The following is a 16,455-nucleotide window of genomic DNA, read 5'->3' as shown; positions in this document are numbered from 1 at the left end:
TTGTTAACGAGCACCGGCGGCTCCCAGCCCGCCACGGAGAGCGCGACAGGGAGGTCTTATTCTGTTCACTCTCGGCAACGCGGAGCTACAACTCAAACATACAGAACGGACAATAAAGGAGAGTTTTGGTTGTGAAATTTGATGATATGAAAAAAATCCTTTAGATTGATGAAAAAATATATTTTAACTATAAGCGACAGAGAAGTCTCATTCTGTTCACTCATACTATAGTCATAGCAATGTGGGGCTACAACTAAAATATACCGGTCGGACGAGAAAGGAGAGTTTTTATAGCAAAATTTGATGATATAAAAAAAAATCCTTTAGATTAAAAAAATATATTATAAGCAATGGAGAAGTCTTATTCTGTTCACTCACAGAAACGTGGGGCTACAACTCAGACATACCGGACCGACAAAAAAGAGAGTTTAGGTTGTAAAATTTGATAATATTAAACAAAATCCTTTAGATTGAAAAAATGTTATAAGCGACAGAGAAGTCTTATTCTGTTCACTCACAGAAACGCGGGGATACAACTCAAATATTACTGGACAGGTGAGTAAGGACAGTTTTTATTGTAAAATTTGATGATACAAAACAAATTCTCTAGATTGAAAAAATATATTGTAAGCGATAGGGAAGTCTCATTCTGTTCACTCACAGCAATGTGGGGCTATGACTCAAATATACCGGTCGGACAAGAAGGGAGAGATTTTACTGTAAAATTTGATGATACAAAAATTTATTTTAGACTAAAAACATATATAAGCTGAGTCTTGCCCAACAGGACAAACAGATACAAGAAAATGAAAAAAGTAGAATTGTCTTGTCTATAGTCTTTATTACTGGAGGGGCTACAATTCAAATATACTGAACGGACGGGAAAGGAGAGATTTACTGTAAAATTTCATGATATTAAAAAAATACTTAAGATTGAAAAATGTTATAAGCGACAGAGAAGTCTTATTCTGTTCACTCTCTGCAACGCGGGGCTACAACTCAAATATACCGGATGGACGAGAAAAAGAGAGTTTTGGTTGTAAAATTTGATAATATGAAAAAAATCCTTTAGATTGATGAAAAAATATATCATAAGTGACAGAGAAGTCTCATTCTGTTCATTCACAGAAACGCCGGGCTACAACTCAAATGTACTGGACGGACAAGAAAGGAGAGTTTTTACTAATTTTAGTGTAAAATTTGATGATATCAACAAAATCCTTTAGATTGAAAAAATATGTTAAAGCGAAGGAGAAGTCTTATTCTGTTCGCCCACAGAAACGCGGGGCTACAACTCAAATGTCTGAACGGACGAAAAAGGAGAGTTTTTACTGTAAAATTTGATGATACAAAACAAGTTCTTTAGATTGAAAAAAAGATATAAGCTGAGTCTCTTTTTTTGCAAACTCATAGGACAAATGGATACATGAACATAAAAAAGGTAGAATTGTCTTGTCCAAAGACCTATTCAATGTTTCTTTGTACATTACTGCAGGGGCTACAACTCAAATATACTGGACAGATGTGAAAGCAGAGTTTTAGTGTGAATTTGATGATACCAAACAAATTATTTAGATTTAAAAAAATTGTATATATTGTATCTTTATTTTGAAACTCAAGCCCAAGGGATACTTGCCACACAGATACATTAACATGAATACAAAAAAGTGTCTTCTGTACATTTGTCTGATATTTCTACTGAAGAGGTTTGACTTCTTCTTTGGAGGCAGTGGCAATTTGATAGTCCCACATTTCTATCAATGATAAGTGGGCTTTGTGACATATAAACAATATAGACCCCTTTGTTCCATTTGAATGGTAAATTTGCCTGAACTGGCTTGAGAAACTGAAGTTTCATCCTTCACATGCGAGGCTTCAACTCAAATACACTCAAAACGCATGAAAGGAAAGAACTTGTCAACTTTGATGAAACAAAACAGATGCTTTAACAAAGAGTTCTCTGTTTGATTTCAATGACAAATTTGCCTTCAAAAGTATAAGACTAAACCCCAATAGAAGAAAGGGCGAGGCAATACGTTATCCGGTAATGTCTCAATCTTGCCAATTCTATGGCTATAATACATCGCATTGAATTGGGAGGGCACCCCTGCATTAGGCAAGATGAAGGAATACGCCCCAACGGGGGACCTACACAATATCTAATACAATACCATTATGCCCAATGGACCGGTGCCATATGCCACTGACAATATCAATTACCCCGGCCATGTTTTGTGTCTCTATCAACCGGTGATCAGGTAACAATAGCCCAGGACATTTCGGAGCAATTTTCGGTCAGCCCCATCACACGAATGAACATTACATCTTCTGCCCATATTGCATTCATCATAAACAATGCTAGACTATGAGACATTTCTATCTGGGTGAATTGATGGTTGCTACCTCTACTACCATGCAAAATTAAAAAAACAAAAACTTGTCACTCCCAACAAACATCTTGTTTGGGTATCTTTTTGAGCAGTAACTTTCTCTGAAACAAAAGCCAGACCTATTCTTCCCTTGTCTTTGAACTAACAAATTCGCAACGAATTCTAAGATAAATACAACCGTGGAAGTTGATTGTGCACCATACAATACTTGTAATACCGAAAATGCATCCAAGAACTTATCTGTCTCGAAAACATCTTTTTTTTTCTTATGTTTTTGAACAGTAACTGTTTCCCCAATATCTAATTCTGTACAAACAGAATCAAGAGAATAAAAAAAACTGAAGAAACTGACTCTACAATCTACAACACCTCTAATACCTTGCAACAAAAACTAGGCAAAAAAACATCTACAGGACCTCTAATACCTTGAATCCAAAATGTTTTTGAACAGTAAATTGTTTTTCCGATATCTAACTAAACAAACAGAAACAAGAGAATGCAAAAACATAGGAAACCGATTGTACAATCTACAATACCTCTAATACCTTGTATTAAGCGAAAAACATCTTTTCATATGGTTTTGAACATCAATTGTTTCTCCAATATCTAATCATGCACAAACAGAATCAAGTGAATACAAAAACCGAGGAAGCTGACTGTATAATCTACAATACCTCCAATACCTTTCATCCAAAACTAAGCGAAAAGCATATTTTCATATGCTTTTGAACAGTAATTGTTTCTCCGATATCTAACTGCAGAAACAGAATCAGGAGAATGCAACAGGTCCCCACGATTGCAGTTATATATAGACAACCAGCAGTCTAATCCATGGCGAGCATGGCTGCCTTTGCTGACATACAGGATGCGTTATTACATGCTTTTAAACATGACTCAAATTAGGCACCACACCCAACAGGTGGTCGCAATCCATGGGTGCCAAGAAGGTAGATTGTTTTACTTTCGGTTTTTACATCTACTTTAGGTTTTATATCGCAGTGGGAGGAAAAGAAGTTTCTTGCAGTGTTTTAAATCCGTGGTTGAAGCAATTTTTTAGTACAGTAGTCATATATTGGAAATGCTTATTTGCTTTGTCATGAATATGCAGTAGAGAAAATGAAAATTTTACAGAGTTTTTCAATTCTTCAGGTTTTAAAGCAGAAGACCCAGGCATATATGACAAAAGTTCAGTTGGACAGAAGGCATGTTTGGTCCAACACTCAGCCAAAGACCATACCAGGGACAAAGAGATTTTTTCTGTTATCTTTTACAGTCATAGAGTGGGAAGCATTATAGGGATCAAATTTTTCTAGAATTCTGGACATGTTTCAATCATTCATGGGCTTGAAATACCATGCTTGAATATCAGAAACCAGAACAAAATCCTCATAGCCATATTCAGTTGTTTTTTTTCTCACAAAAGTCAGATTTTTTTGGACCTAAATGGTCACTTATAAAGACAAAGGGCTTGAAGAATTCTCGTTAAAAAAGGAGCTGTTTCTGTACAACAGGTGTTTTTTTTTACCTTTTCACCCCTGCCCCAGACCAATTACTGTGACAGAAATTAACATAGGCATCGCCGACACATGCCCGGTGCATGTGCGCTGGGGCGATGGGAGGAGACCTGTGTCCCTGCTCGAGTCACCTGCCGGGGCACCTGTTGTTTCCCCACCTGAACACACCTGTAGTACACACCTGGATTTTTTTTTCTGGGGACTCTCCCTATATTTTTCTTGGAAAAATTTTCAGAGGATGCAAATTCACCATTATGGCAAGGAACTAGCAGAAAATATGGCTTCTCTTTCCACCTGTTGTTTCCCCACCTGAACACACCTGTAGTACACACCTGGATTTTTTTTTTCTGGGAACTCTCCCACATTTTTCTTGGAAAAATTTTCAGAGGATGCAAATGCACCATTTTGTCATGGTACTAGCAGGTAACATGGCTTCTCTTTCCACCTGTTGTTCCACCACCTGAACACACCTGTGGTACACACCTGTGTTTTTTTCCAGGGGACGTACGTTCCCCACATTTTTCGTGGAAAAAATTTCAGAAGATACAAGTCATGTTTTTTTCCCTCCACCATTATGGCATGAAACGTGTAGGTAACATGGCTTTTCTTTCCACCTTGTCATATACCTATCAACAGTTGATTTGAACTGAACCATCTCTTTCCTTTTGGTGCTTTTCCTGGGGACTTTCCCCCACATTCTTTGTGGAAAAATTTTCAGAAGATACAAATGCTATCCACTCGTACATGTTTTTTTTCTCTCTCTACCTTTATGGCATAGAACTAGCAGGGAAAAAATATTCCACAAAAATGGCCACTCTTTCCACCTTGTCATAATCATAGACCCATCAACAGTTGATAAGGGCTGAACCATCCTGGTCCGTGTTATGTACACAACACCACGCAACGCTACAGTCTTCTAAAAGGTCAAAAGCACACGGTGCCTCCTCAATATCTCAATATATCAAACAGCAGAGCAGAGAAAAAGAGTATTCTGCAATTACAACGCTAACTGCCTGTTGCTAGGAATTTAAAACCTTTTTAGATACACATTTCTCTGTAGCTGATACACCACCAGTTTTAAAAGACAGCCTTCAAACACATCTTTTCTGGCAATCTTTTAGTGCATCATCCTTGCTTTCCATTTGGAAAACATGAGCTACAGTGATCGGTATGTATTCTGACTGGCTGAAATATCATGCGGAGGGGCCCAGATGGCATGGACCTACCAAATTGAAGAGGCAAATGCATTTTGCTGTTTCAACATCCTGCTAATGCGCCAGGCACTCTCAGGCCAGCCGGGCTCAAATGGTACATCAAACACGACGGAGACGGACGGACAAACATGTCCGCTAAAAAACGTGCACGTTCCGAAAACACCCAGGTAAAACCGCCTCCCATTTTGTCGTGCCGTAAATATCCCTCTACACCAGAACACAGAGAGAGAATGTACATGTGAAGCATCTACACCCCCACACATGGCTGAAGACTGCACAGCATGGTGCAGGTAGGATTTCCGCTTTTCTGTGGACGGTGCGGAATAGAACACAACGGGAAAGACAAAGCGACGTTCTGTTCGTACTCACCATCGCTGTTGATAGGTTCAGACTCCATATCTGTCTACCGGTCGGTCGGTCGGTCTGTGCGAGTGTTTTCTGGTCCGCTGGACGTCCGTCCGTCCGCTGATCTAACTGGACCCCGTCTGCCTCTGCTTTATACGCAGCCTGCCAATCAACTCGGGTCTTTACAGGGCCCGGCAGCCGTCGGGAGTAGCCTATGGGAACACGACGTTTGGCAGCATTAGCATTGCAAATGACGCGCAGGCCCAAACAATAGCACGGGGGCACCTTGCACGCGCGCTCACTATTCATTTCTAATTACACATGCAAATCTCCCCCCACTACCACACACAAACAGTTATGAGAATTGGACAGGCATGAGTGCCCCTGGTAATTATAGACGGGCAGGGGCGGTGTACCTGGCCGGGCTGGGTTACCTGCCGCCAGGTGGGACAGGTAAACAAAGGTGTGCAACAGGTAAAACTTGCACAGGGTTACCTATATACATTCGGTTTGGGGAATATCATAATGCAGGAATACCTGGAAGAAGTATACTGCTGGTACACCCTACTTTTAAAATTTAGCACACAAAAATTTGGGTGCCTATTAAATATAGGAGAAGAAAGAATCAACACCTGATTGCAAAACTTACTGCCTCTCTACAGTAGTACAGAGCTCGGCTATGAAATTCTACAGCAAACACAAAAATTTTCTATTATCATACTTATGTCAATAATATGCTCCACACTAGTGAACAATTATCGTAGTACGCATGAAACCCTATACAAATATCTATGTGTATAGGACTAATTTTCTGTGAATAAAAGTGCATATTATGCACAAGTCATTCCAACCTGCTAATACTTACAAGGCTTTTCCAACCATTCATACCAGTCCTAGCTATACATGGATCGCTCCACAGACACACACAAACACAGGACGCAGGCCTTTCTCATGCAAGAATTTCTGCAACAACAATTTCTAATCAACATCCCTGTAACGTCACGCGACCATCCCTTTCCTCTACACTACACACAGGTGAACCCATAATTTTAGCCAGGTGAACATTAATAACAACAGCACGCGACAGCAACAGGTTTTATGTGTTCTGACATTAATAATAACATACCACATCCGCTAAACATCACCGAGTAAAAGTCAACAGGGGGGGCATTAAAGTGTACACTGTTTTGGAAGGGCTACATTAAGGTGAGGATGAGAAAACAGGTGGTGACTATTTTGTCCAGTATTGCCATTTGTTTAGGTTTCATAGAGTCTAGTTAACAATGTGGGAACTTAATTGTTATCTTTGCACATCATACAGGAAGTAAAAATTTAAGACACCAAAAGTTAGACTGAATACCTATCCTATGCTCAAAATACCCACGTACAATGTGCAACTTGTACTCTATTTTAACTAATTTTGAGCAACATTCAGTTTTGCATGAACCTGTAACCATAAAAAAGTAGTTCAGCCCAATATCCATAAACAGATTCAGTATTAATATTGTTTACGTTGTATGGTACCTGTAGAATTAATCCAGTTCTAATCATGCCCCCCCCCCCAAGAAAAAATATAATACTATATTTTGTGTTTTTGCTGCATTGCTTATTCAATATTTTTAAATGTATTCACGTAAATGTGGGTTTTTGCTGTTTTAAGTTTGTGGATGAAACCATTCTGCAGTATAGTAGTTATACATTGGAAACACATTTTCAAAGTGGTATAAATTTATGACACAGCAAAAATAAAACCACAAATAAAAGTTTAGAAATATACAGTACCATACTTCACATCTTCTCTGAGAGTTAATTTCGCGGTAGCGGGAAAAAGGACTTTTCGCTGTGGGTTTAAGTTCACGGTAGCACCATGCACTGTAGTCTCTTACTGCCATGGAAAAATGTTCTCGGTGGTTTTAAATTGAAAACCGCGAACATTAAACCACCACGAAAGTTTCTGCATTTACAGTAATAGGTGGATACTGTGCAGACATTAGCTAACCAGGACAGAACCCAGCCCTCACATCAGTACCATTTTATTATAAAGGCCCACCTGTGGATTTCACATTCGGGGGTAATAAAAAACCACCAGAGCAGCTACAGGTTGTGGGGCACTGTAAATGCAGTTACTTTTGGGGTGGCTTTACAAAATTCTTTTTTTCAGTGTTCTGCAATATTGCAGAATGTCGAAATTTTGTTCTGCAATTTGGAAATATTTTCTGCAACTACACAAGCCTCCATACATCCTTCTTAACCTAATAATGCATTGCATTTAAATCATGTCTAGTTTTGCAACGCATGGCACTACTGTAATTTGTTATTCTCTTACTCTACTATTAATTTCAGTCTTCAAAGATGATCATTTTTTGCAACTTAGTTAGCATTCCCTGATACCACCATAGGTCTTTTATCCACCTCGCCATGACACTATGGGCTACTACAGCTTGAAGTATACCAATCAATTCAAAAATGTATTAGTTGAAGCAGTTATTCAACACAGGCTGTCACATAGCATTGGAAATGCATATTCAGGGTGACAAATTTTCAGTGGAAAGGTCACTGGAAAAATACAACCCATCGACAAAATGTTAAGATTTACAGTAATACAAGGTGCTCATTACAGTTGTTCAAGGAACAAGAACTGGAGTTAACAAAAACAAGTTACAAATAGAAATTTTCCTTTCACATTTGAAAATAAAGATGTACCATACAATTAAAAATGCAGGTGACAACAGTAGAGTTTGCATTATACTTTGGGCTTATGATTCGTTTATTCAGCCAATTTCTACCATTTTTCCAGCAATCTACAATGTCTGATAGACACCAATAATTAACAGAGATTATCCCAAATCTTTGTGTGTATTTTTGTTGTTTTAGGCATGGTAAAAACTCAACCATGAAGGCATAATTTTCTTCTTGATCACCTGGTGTGTGTGGATGCTATGAATATCCATATATTCAAGTCAGCGCACACTAGTGGCTATTATTATCATGGAAGCAGCTGCGTTATGGATCTTGAAAAAAAAAATAGAACAGTACAAATTTTTGGGGAAAAGAATATTTATCATAGTTTGGCTACATTAAGAATCATCTGTCCCTGAAATATGCACGGAATCCGCGTTGTCATTCTTCAGAACTAATCTTCCGGATTAAGTTATGAATATTTTAGCAGTGAGATTGTCTGTGGTACGACATCCACTGAAGATATGACCGGCTAACGTGCAAAGGCTTCATCCACCCACCGCCTTCAACAATCGCTACACACGCAACGCAGGGGAGAACGGCTTGTCTATTTATGAAGGAGGCCACACGGACAGGCTGACGATAAATAAAGAGTTCGGGACGTCCTTTTACGTTTTAGTTCAGTGAAAAGGTGGTGCTGGAAGATGGGTACAATGAAGGGGAAATGTGGGGGGAAAAGCTACAGGGATGTCTATAATATATAGCATTCATCTTTTTTTCCGTCATGTTGTTATGTTAATTTTCGCTGTTAATATCTGTCATTTCAAGCTAACACAAATACAACCTTCATCAATTTCATGTTATGAAGTTCAAGAATCAGTAACTTTTTGGATGGACAAGGTGTAATTTTATTTTTTTCATTCAAACAATAAAATTTCTGTCCCAGGACGAAGGGACAGATCCTAGAGGCAACCATTTTGAATTGTAGTTATCTTGTAGACTTAGTGTTTTATTTTTATGCTGCAATTTTAAACTTTACTTCCGTTATACACAAAATAAAGCGCTTACCTACAAGCATTCGATCAGTCCTCTGATCCTTATCAAGTTGAAATGACCTAAAGCATATGTCACAAGATACCAAGTTTATCCTGCTTCAAGTTCAACGAAAGTTTCTGTTGAGAACATCATCTACTTGTTTCAGCATTGCAATGATGCTTGCTATTTAATTTTTGCTTTTCACTTGGTCACAGCTTTTCAATATACAAGATTGTGTCCCTGTAGGGCCAGACAAATTTCTGACCATGTTAATGTATGCACCACGACAAACTTTGAACCTTCTGTTCAATGGAATACTATAAATTCATTCATGTTTGGAAGGACTTACATGTAAAATTTCTGTAAAACTCTACTAAAAGCATGTTTTTGCATTTTTTTAAGCTCATGACTATAGCAATACTTAAGTACCAAAACAGTGATCATAATCATACAATGTGTCATGAGGACATTAAATGATGTATACTGTACGTCTGTTATATACTTTGTCTGACCCTTCACTCTTCCCTCATGACCTCAATGGAAAGCGGCCTGTAGGCTGATTTGAGCTTCTCATGAATAAAATGATTTTGTATTTGGTCAAGGCAAAACCATGAAAATATCAAAAGCAACGTTTACATTTCAACATTTACAATTCTACCTTTACACAAGACTTTGCAATAAATTTTTGCTTGCAGCATTCAACAGACATCTGCCTGCAAATTGCCAGCTACAGGTGTACATAGTAACACAGTCCACAGAGGGCAGATACAGAGGGGCAGAGTTTAGTAGGAACCAACCTGCAGTACTAAGGTCACATACTAGGGGGCCCAAAATTGACCTTGACCTCCGTCTTTCCAACCCCTACCCACATACGTAATATCATCTATCAAGAAACACAAACACACAGACACACCCAACTACATCTCTATTTTTTATGGAGATAACAAATGCAATGATCATATCTCAACATTTACATTTCTAGCTTTACACAAGACTTTGCACCAATTCTTGCCTGCAACATTCAAATTGTAGGCTACAGGTGTAACCCAGTCTACGGAGGGCAGATACAGAGGTGCAGGTGCCAGCAGCAGGAATGACCCAGTGGAGTTCCTCCCTAGTGCAGGGATGACTCTTCCTTTTAACCCTCCCTACAGAACCCCATTAGGCGTAGGGAAAAAATGTTGTGTTTCTGGTTACTCGAATGACCCAGCCCTGTATCCAGCTTTGAATATTTCTTTTGTCCCATTCAATGATTCATTAAATTGTTTCAGAGCTCATTGTTTTGCCTTACGAAAAAACATTTCCATCAATTCTGTGGATCTGACATTTGAGCTATGAAAAAGGTGTAGAATGGTTTTACGTTCTGTTGCAAGAGAAAACCATGCTTTTTTGGACAGGTGGATGGGGTGTTTTTCTCTCCCAGCAAGCAAATTTCTGGCTCAGGTGAACGGATCCGGCAGTCAACCCAGTGAGAAACACAACGTTAACTTTCTTCGGCCTTGGAAGGATGCAGCACTGATCACCCTCCATCCCACCTCAGCAGCTTCCCTCAGCTGAGACAAACAGATGAGGAGGAGAAATCGCTTCTCTGTTCGGGCACAACGATCCGGCACGCAGGGGTCCCCTCGCGCATAATACTTTAATGAGACATTCAATCCGAAGGACGAGCAAAATTGGGTGCCGACATTGTAGAGGGGCTGTCATATAATACACCTAATTACTCTGCTTTTACAATATGAAATGGCAATACACCGCCGCATATTCAATTTCATTTTGTGCTCCTGCTGGGGGAACATTCTACAGGTGATGTCATGGAATAGGCACGAGGCAGGCAACAGTGAGACGGAATATTCCACATGGAAAAACTGTTGTTGGGGACGTCTCTAAGCCAACACCAATTCATTTCCTTGGTTCTCAGATACTTAAGTGTGGAAATACAACATTTATTTCATTTCATTTTACCAGGGTAACATCACTCAGAGTCAGACTACAGCCTGCTTTTCAGGACAAGTGGAAAGGACATTGAAGAAACGTATGACTTCTTGAGTTATTCTGTCCAGAAACAGACAGACGGACGTACACGAAGACAGAACCTTATTGCCGAAGGTATTCAGATGCACAGGTCTAATTTTAAGTGCATCAAAGTGCATACAGTGCATGCGCCAGTGAAGGAAGATTGAATGTGACTTCTCGAGTTATTCTGCCCACAGACAGACAGACAGATGCAATGGAAACCAGAACCCTCTTGTAGAAGGTATCCAGGAGCACAGCTCCAATATTATCATTAGGTGCATAAAAGTGCATACGCCCAGTGAAGAAAGATTGAATGTGACTTCTCGAGTTATTCTGTCCACAGACAGATGTACCCCATAATATAAGTTATAATCTTCTTGGCAAAGGTAATTTTAGGCACCAATGTTAGGTGCACAAAAGAGCACATACATGTATTTCCAACCCCATACAATTATCTATAGCTCGAGATCTGAAAGTCTTATCTCCAACCAGATCCTACAATGGCAAAAGATAGTACTAAACTGGCCAAGGAGTGTAGTCAGACAAAAGGTGTCCAATCGCCTTCCCCGGTAGCGAAACACACTCCTAGGCTGGCTTCACTCCTCTGCTAGTATTAGTATTTTGATACTATCTTTGCTACCGTAGGATCTGCTTGGAGATTAGTGAAAGTCACCCAGAAACAAGATGACTTCATAATCATACGCAGACACTTGTTGAAGTGAAGCACCAGTTTTTGGGACTATCTTTGCTACCGTAGGATCTGCTTGGAGATTAGTGAAAGTCACCCAGAAACAAGATGACTTCATAATCATCAGCAGACACTTGTTGCAGTGAAGCACCAGTTTTTGGGACTATCTTTGCTACCGTAGGATCTGCTTGGAGATTAGTGAAAGTCACCCAGAAACAAGATGACTTCATAATCATCAGCAGACACTTGTTGCAGTGAAGCACCAGTTTTTGGGACTATCTTTGCTACCGTAGGATCTGCTTGGAGATTAGTGAAAGTCACCCAGAAACAAGATGACTTCATAATCATCCGTAGACACTTGTTGCAGTGAAGCACCCGTGCTCGTGCCTGCAGAGTAATTCACCTTCAATGGTTCCACACAGCATATGGCAGCTGTCACAACCGATCCCCCTCCCCGGATAAGAACGGCTATGTATTATTAATGTCTGCTGAAGAGCAGCCTATTCCCAATTCGCTATGATAGCCTTACAGGGACTTATCCTGAGCTTTGCTTCACACATCACATTTCCTTCTGGATTACCGGGCGGCAACACGGGAGTAAAGGCGGGGTGTCCTCCCACGGACGGCGCTCCAAATGCATTTTTGGGAAAGGGTTCATATATTCGTCTCCCTCTGCTTCCAAAAAAGAAGTCAAACCCAACCTATTTGAAATAGCCAACACTAGTATTAGAGTAGAATATTGTTCATTGTTACTTGTATATGTACTATGTTTATACCATGTACTTGCAATTAGCCCTCGGGCACGAACTTGCAAATAAACTTCTCTAATCTTCTATAAGATGGGACGTTGAAATGTCGAGAGGCTAACCTAGCGGACACAAGATTGAGAGGTCACAGGTTCACTTCCCGACAATCCTTGTCCTTGCTGTGTCCTTGGGAAAGGCACTATACATCATTTTCCTCACTACACCCAGGTGTAAAAATGTGTGCCTGACTTTGGTTGGGGAGGTATAAAAGACAGTGGATGGAGAGGGACTGGCTACACCTTCCAGATCCAATACTGTGCCATAGACACTGTGGATAAAAACCAAATGCATCTATGACCTAAAAAGAGCTATGTGGCTACTTTTACATTTATTAGCTACCTTCTTTCACATAAAATAGACTATGAACAAAACTTAAATACAATTTTGAGCTTTGAAAATTGTGCTGAACTCGAATTCTATAGGTAGCTTTAAAATTTTGAACAAGCAATCCCAGAGAGGTTTCATTATTGTTTCTGACACTCAAATGTCAACAAATTATTATGTAATACACAATACTACCAGACATACATAACCTTCAGCCATTTTTTACACTCCTGCCTCTACTAGAAACAAAATCCGGAAACACAAACAAACAAACAGACATATTGAAAACTATATCTCCATTTTTCATGGAGGCAAAAAGTGTTGAGATGACAAGCAAAAAAAAATCAAGTGTGGGAGGGGGTGTTCTCTGACATTTCTGACCATCGATGAAGCTATTGTACAAGAGCTGTGTTGTCATATTCATGAGCATATTCCACCTGCTCTTTCTTGAAAAAAAAAATACCTGAAATATTTTCTTGAATTTCTAATCAACTGTTGATTGCTTCATTTTATATGGAGAGCGCTGTAAACATGCGAAGGACAATATGCAATTTAGCTTGTGACATGATTAGAAACACTGGTTACTGGTTAGCATACGAAATATTCTGTCCCTTGCTTGAATCTAAAATTTTTCTTACCCTTCATTGATAATACTGGATGCATATTCACCTTTGTGCACATATTATAGGAGCTACGCACCTGATTGTTGATTGTGGGTGCCCCGGTGTACCTAGATATTTTGTGTGAGTTCCATATGAAAGGGTATTATTGTACATCAGTATACAGCATATTCTTCACAATCAAGTGTCAGAAAATGTAATAAAACCTTTGTTGTATCAAAGTTGTTAAAAATCAGATCAGATTCCGCTCGGTAGGCAATAGGGTTTTCAATAATGTTTTGCTGACATTCTTCTTTATTTTATGTTGAGACCAAAAGTGTTTTCTGTGCACCTAATGCTATTTCACCTTTATCTGCGGGGTAACCCATCCACATGACTACATTTTCCTCAAAATATTGCAGTTTGAATCCACCGTTCGTCAGCTTAATGTCAATAAATAACGTCTTAAAATACAACGGATATAGGTTACTCCGTGGATAAAGGTGTACCAGCATTACATATGTCTGTAGCTTAGGCCACACCAATTTAATTTCTTGGTTCACGGATTCGCTCGCTCCTATTTTTTGGAAAAAAAAATAAAAATAAAAATTACCATTCAGCAAATTTTCACCATTACTGAAACCATTCACCAACTTTCTGGTGTAGCAAATTAGCCTTTATATTATAAGCTCCTTGAAGTGTGGGTACAGGTGCTGTTACTGTACAATAATAGTGTTTTTGTACTTTTTTTCAAGCTGAAAACTTTTTTTCTTTATGTTTTGGATTAGCCGTTACCTTTATCCCAACCATTTTACAATTTTTATTTTTATTTTTATTTCGCCCTTTCGCTCCATATTTTTCATGAAAAAATCCGTGAACCAAGAAATTAAATTGGTGTGGCCTTAGGTGATATTCATAAAATCCTGAGGAGAGCTGTGTTGCCCTATTCATGAGCATATCCCAGGCACTCCTCGAAAAATTGCTGGAATATTCTCTTGATTTACTCCATTTCATATGGAGAGCGCTGGGAAAATTGTCTTGATTAGCAAAAGGCTGATTAGCATACAAAATATTCGGTCCCTGACACAACCACTATCAGAAATTTGTTATTTTGTCATCCTCACCTTTCATGAAAATATCCAAGCAGACCTTCCAGTGGATTTGTTGACAAAATGGAACATGAATAAAATTTGGATGGCAGTCTATTTCCGGGCTCGAAATTCGCTTTGGCGAATATATGTACATGCACCGGTGCACCCTATCTAAAAATTTAGATCCACACAACGAAAATTAGGTACACCTAATTCAACCGAAAAATTATGGTGCACAGGAAAAATTTGGGGACAACTTAGAATTAAGTTAGATTTTGCAAAACCTAATTAAAATCCTCACTGGCACTGCATCTCTCCAGAGGTTGAGGTTGAATCTGAAATTCTATAGCTAACTTCAACATGTTTAAACAAGTAGTCCAGCAAAGGATTTGTTATTTTTCCTGACACTTAAATGTCAGGTATATACTCTGTACTAGTGTACCCAGTATTCTACCAATGTAGAACAAGAGAGATGATTAGACAAAATGTTTACTCCTCGTAAAACAAACAAACCAACAAAAGTGCAACTACAGTCAGTATAGGACAGTAACGAAGATCATACAGAAGGAAAATGTCTAGACTTTGCATGATGTACAAAATGACCAATAAACTGGTGGATGTACCAACTGATAAGTATCTAATACCAGCTCAAAAAAGAACAAGAAACAGCCATGACTTCAAGTACCAGAGTGAGCTAGGATTGACTTGTTCAAAAACTCGTATTTTCCCAGAACTATCGAAGAGTGGAATTCGTTATCACCAAGCACAGTAGGGGCATCTTCTTTGGACAGTTTTAAAGAAAGCTTGCAGATAGATGTGCAAAAGTTAGGTGTGACGGGTCGTTCAGTGTAATATAACCAGCTGCTGCCGCGCCGCGTGCTTGCGAAGCTGGTATGTTACGCCGAAGGGCGGTTATACTGGCTATATAGATACAGATACAGAAGCTGGTATGTTACGCCGAAGGGCGGTTATACTGGCTATATAGATACAGATACAGAAGCTGGTGTGTTACGCCGAAGGGCGGTTATACTGGCTATATAGATACAGATACAGAAGCTGGTGTGTTACGCCGAAGGGCGGTTATACTGGCTATATAGATACAGATACAGAAGCTGGTGTGTTACGCCGAAGGGCGGTTATACTGGCTATATAGATACAGATACAGAAGCTGGTGTGTTACGCCGAAGGGCGGTTATACTGGCTATATAGATACAGATACAGAAGCTGGTGTGTTACGCCGAAGGGCGGTTATACTGGCTATATAGATACAGATACAGAAGCTGGTGTGTTACGCCGAAGGGCGGTTATACTGGCTATATAGATACAGATACAGAAGCTGGTGTGTTACGCCGAAGGGCGGTTATACCGGCTATATAGATACAGATACGTCTCATGATTAACCATGTAGTTCCCATCACCTGCCCAGTGCCACACCCACAGTTTTGCCTCCCCAGCAATTATCACTAATGGTGTTGAAATTTTGCCCATCATATCATCATGTCGGCAGATGATATTTCAGATCGGCGAAACTTTCATGTGGAACAAAGCGCACGAGGTAGCGTTGATACGACAGTTTCTTTTGCGGCAATTAGAAGTAATTGGTTGGTAGGATCGGGATTCGCTTGTCATCTCACGTGTGCTTCAGTCGTCAAATTTCTAACATCATCTTCAGAAACTGCGCTGTAAACTAGCCATATGATGTAAAAAAAAAGAAATGAAGACGAATAAATCTTTACTTCTGGATACTTTATTTTTAT

The 16,455-nt window shown here is 39.3% G+C and overlaps 1 protein-coding gene across 3 annotated transcripts in view; it reads right to left on the bottom strand.

Annotated features, from left to right (window-relative positions):
* The window catches only part of LOC118406597 (heterogeneous nuclear ribonucleoprotein K-like), a 50,257-nt gene that overhangs the window by 21,072 nt on the left and 12,730 nt on the right, over nt 1-16,455 (bottom strand). For all 3 annotated transcript variants that reach the window (XM_035806754.1, XM_035806764.1, XM_035806772.1), the window contains exon 2: nt 5,488-5,675. In XM_035806754.1, coding sequence (XP_035662647.1) covers nt 5,488-5,515 — 28 coding nt within the window. In that variant the 5' untranslated portion in view covers nt 5,516-5,675. The remainder of the gene's footprint in view (nt 1-5,487; nt 5,676-16,455) is intronic.

Source organism: Branchiostoma floridae, chromosome 2 (assembly GCF_000003815.2).
Source record: "Branchiostoma floridae strain S238N-H82 chromosome 2, Bfl_VNyyK, whole genome shotgun sequence".
Lineage (NCBI taxonomy): Eukaryota > Metazoa > Chordata > Leptocardii > Amphioxiformes > Branchiostomatidae > Branchiostoma > Branchiostoma floridae.
The sequence above is the reverse complement of the archived record's forward strand: the minus strand, read 5'-3'. Positions and strand labels throughout refer to the sequence as shown.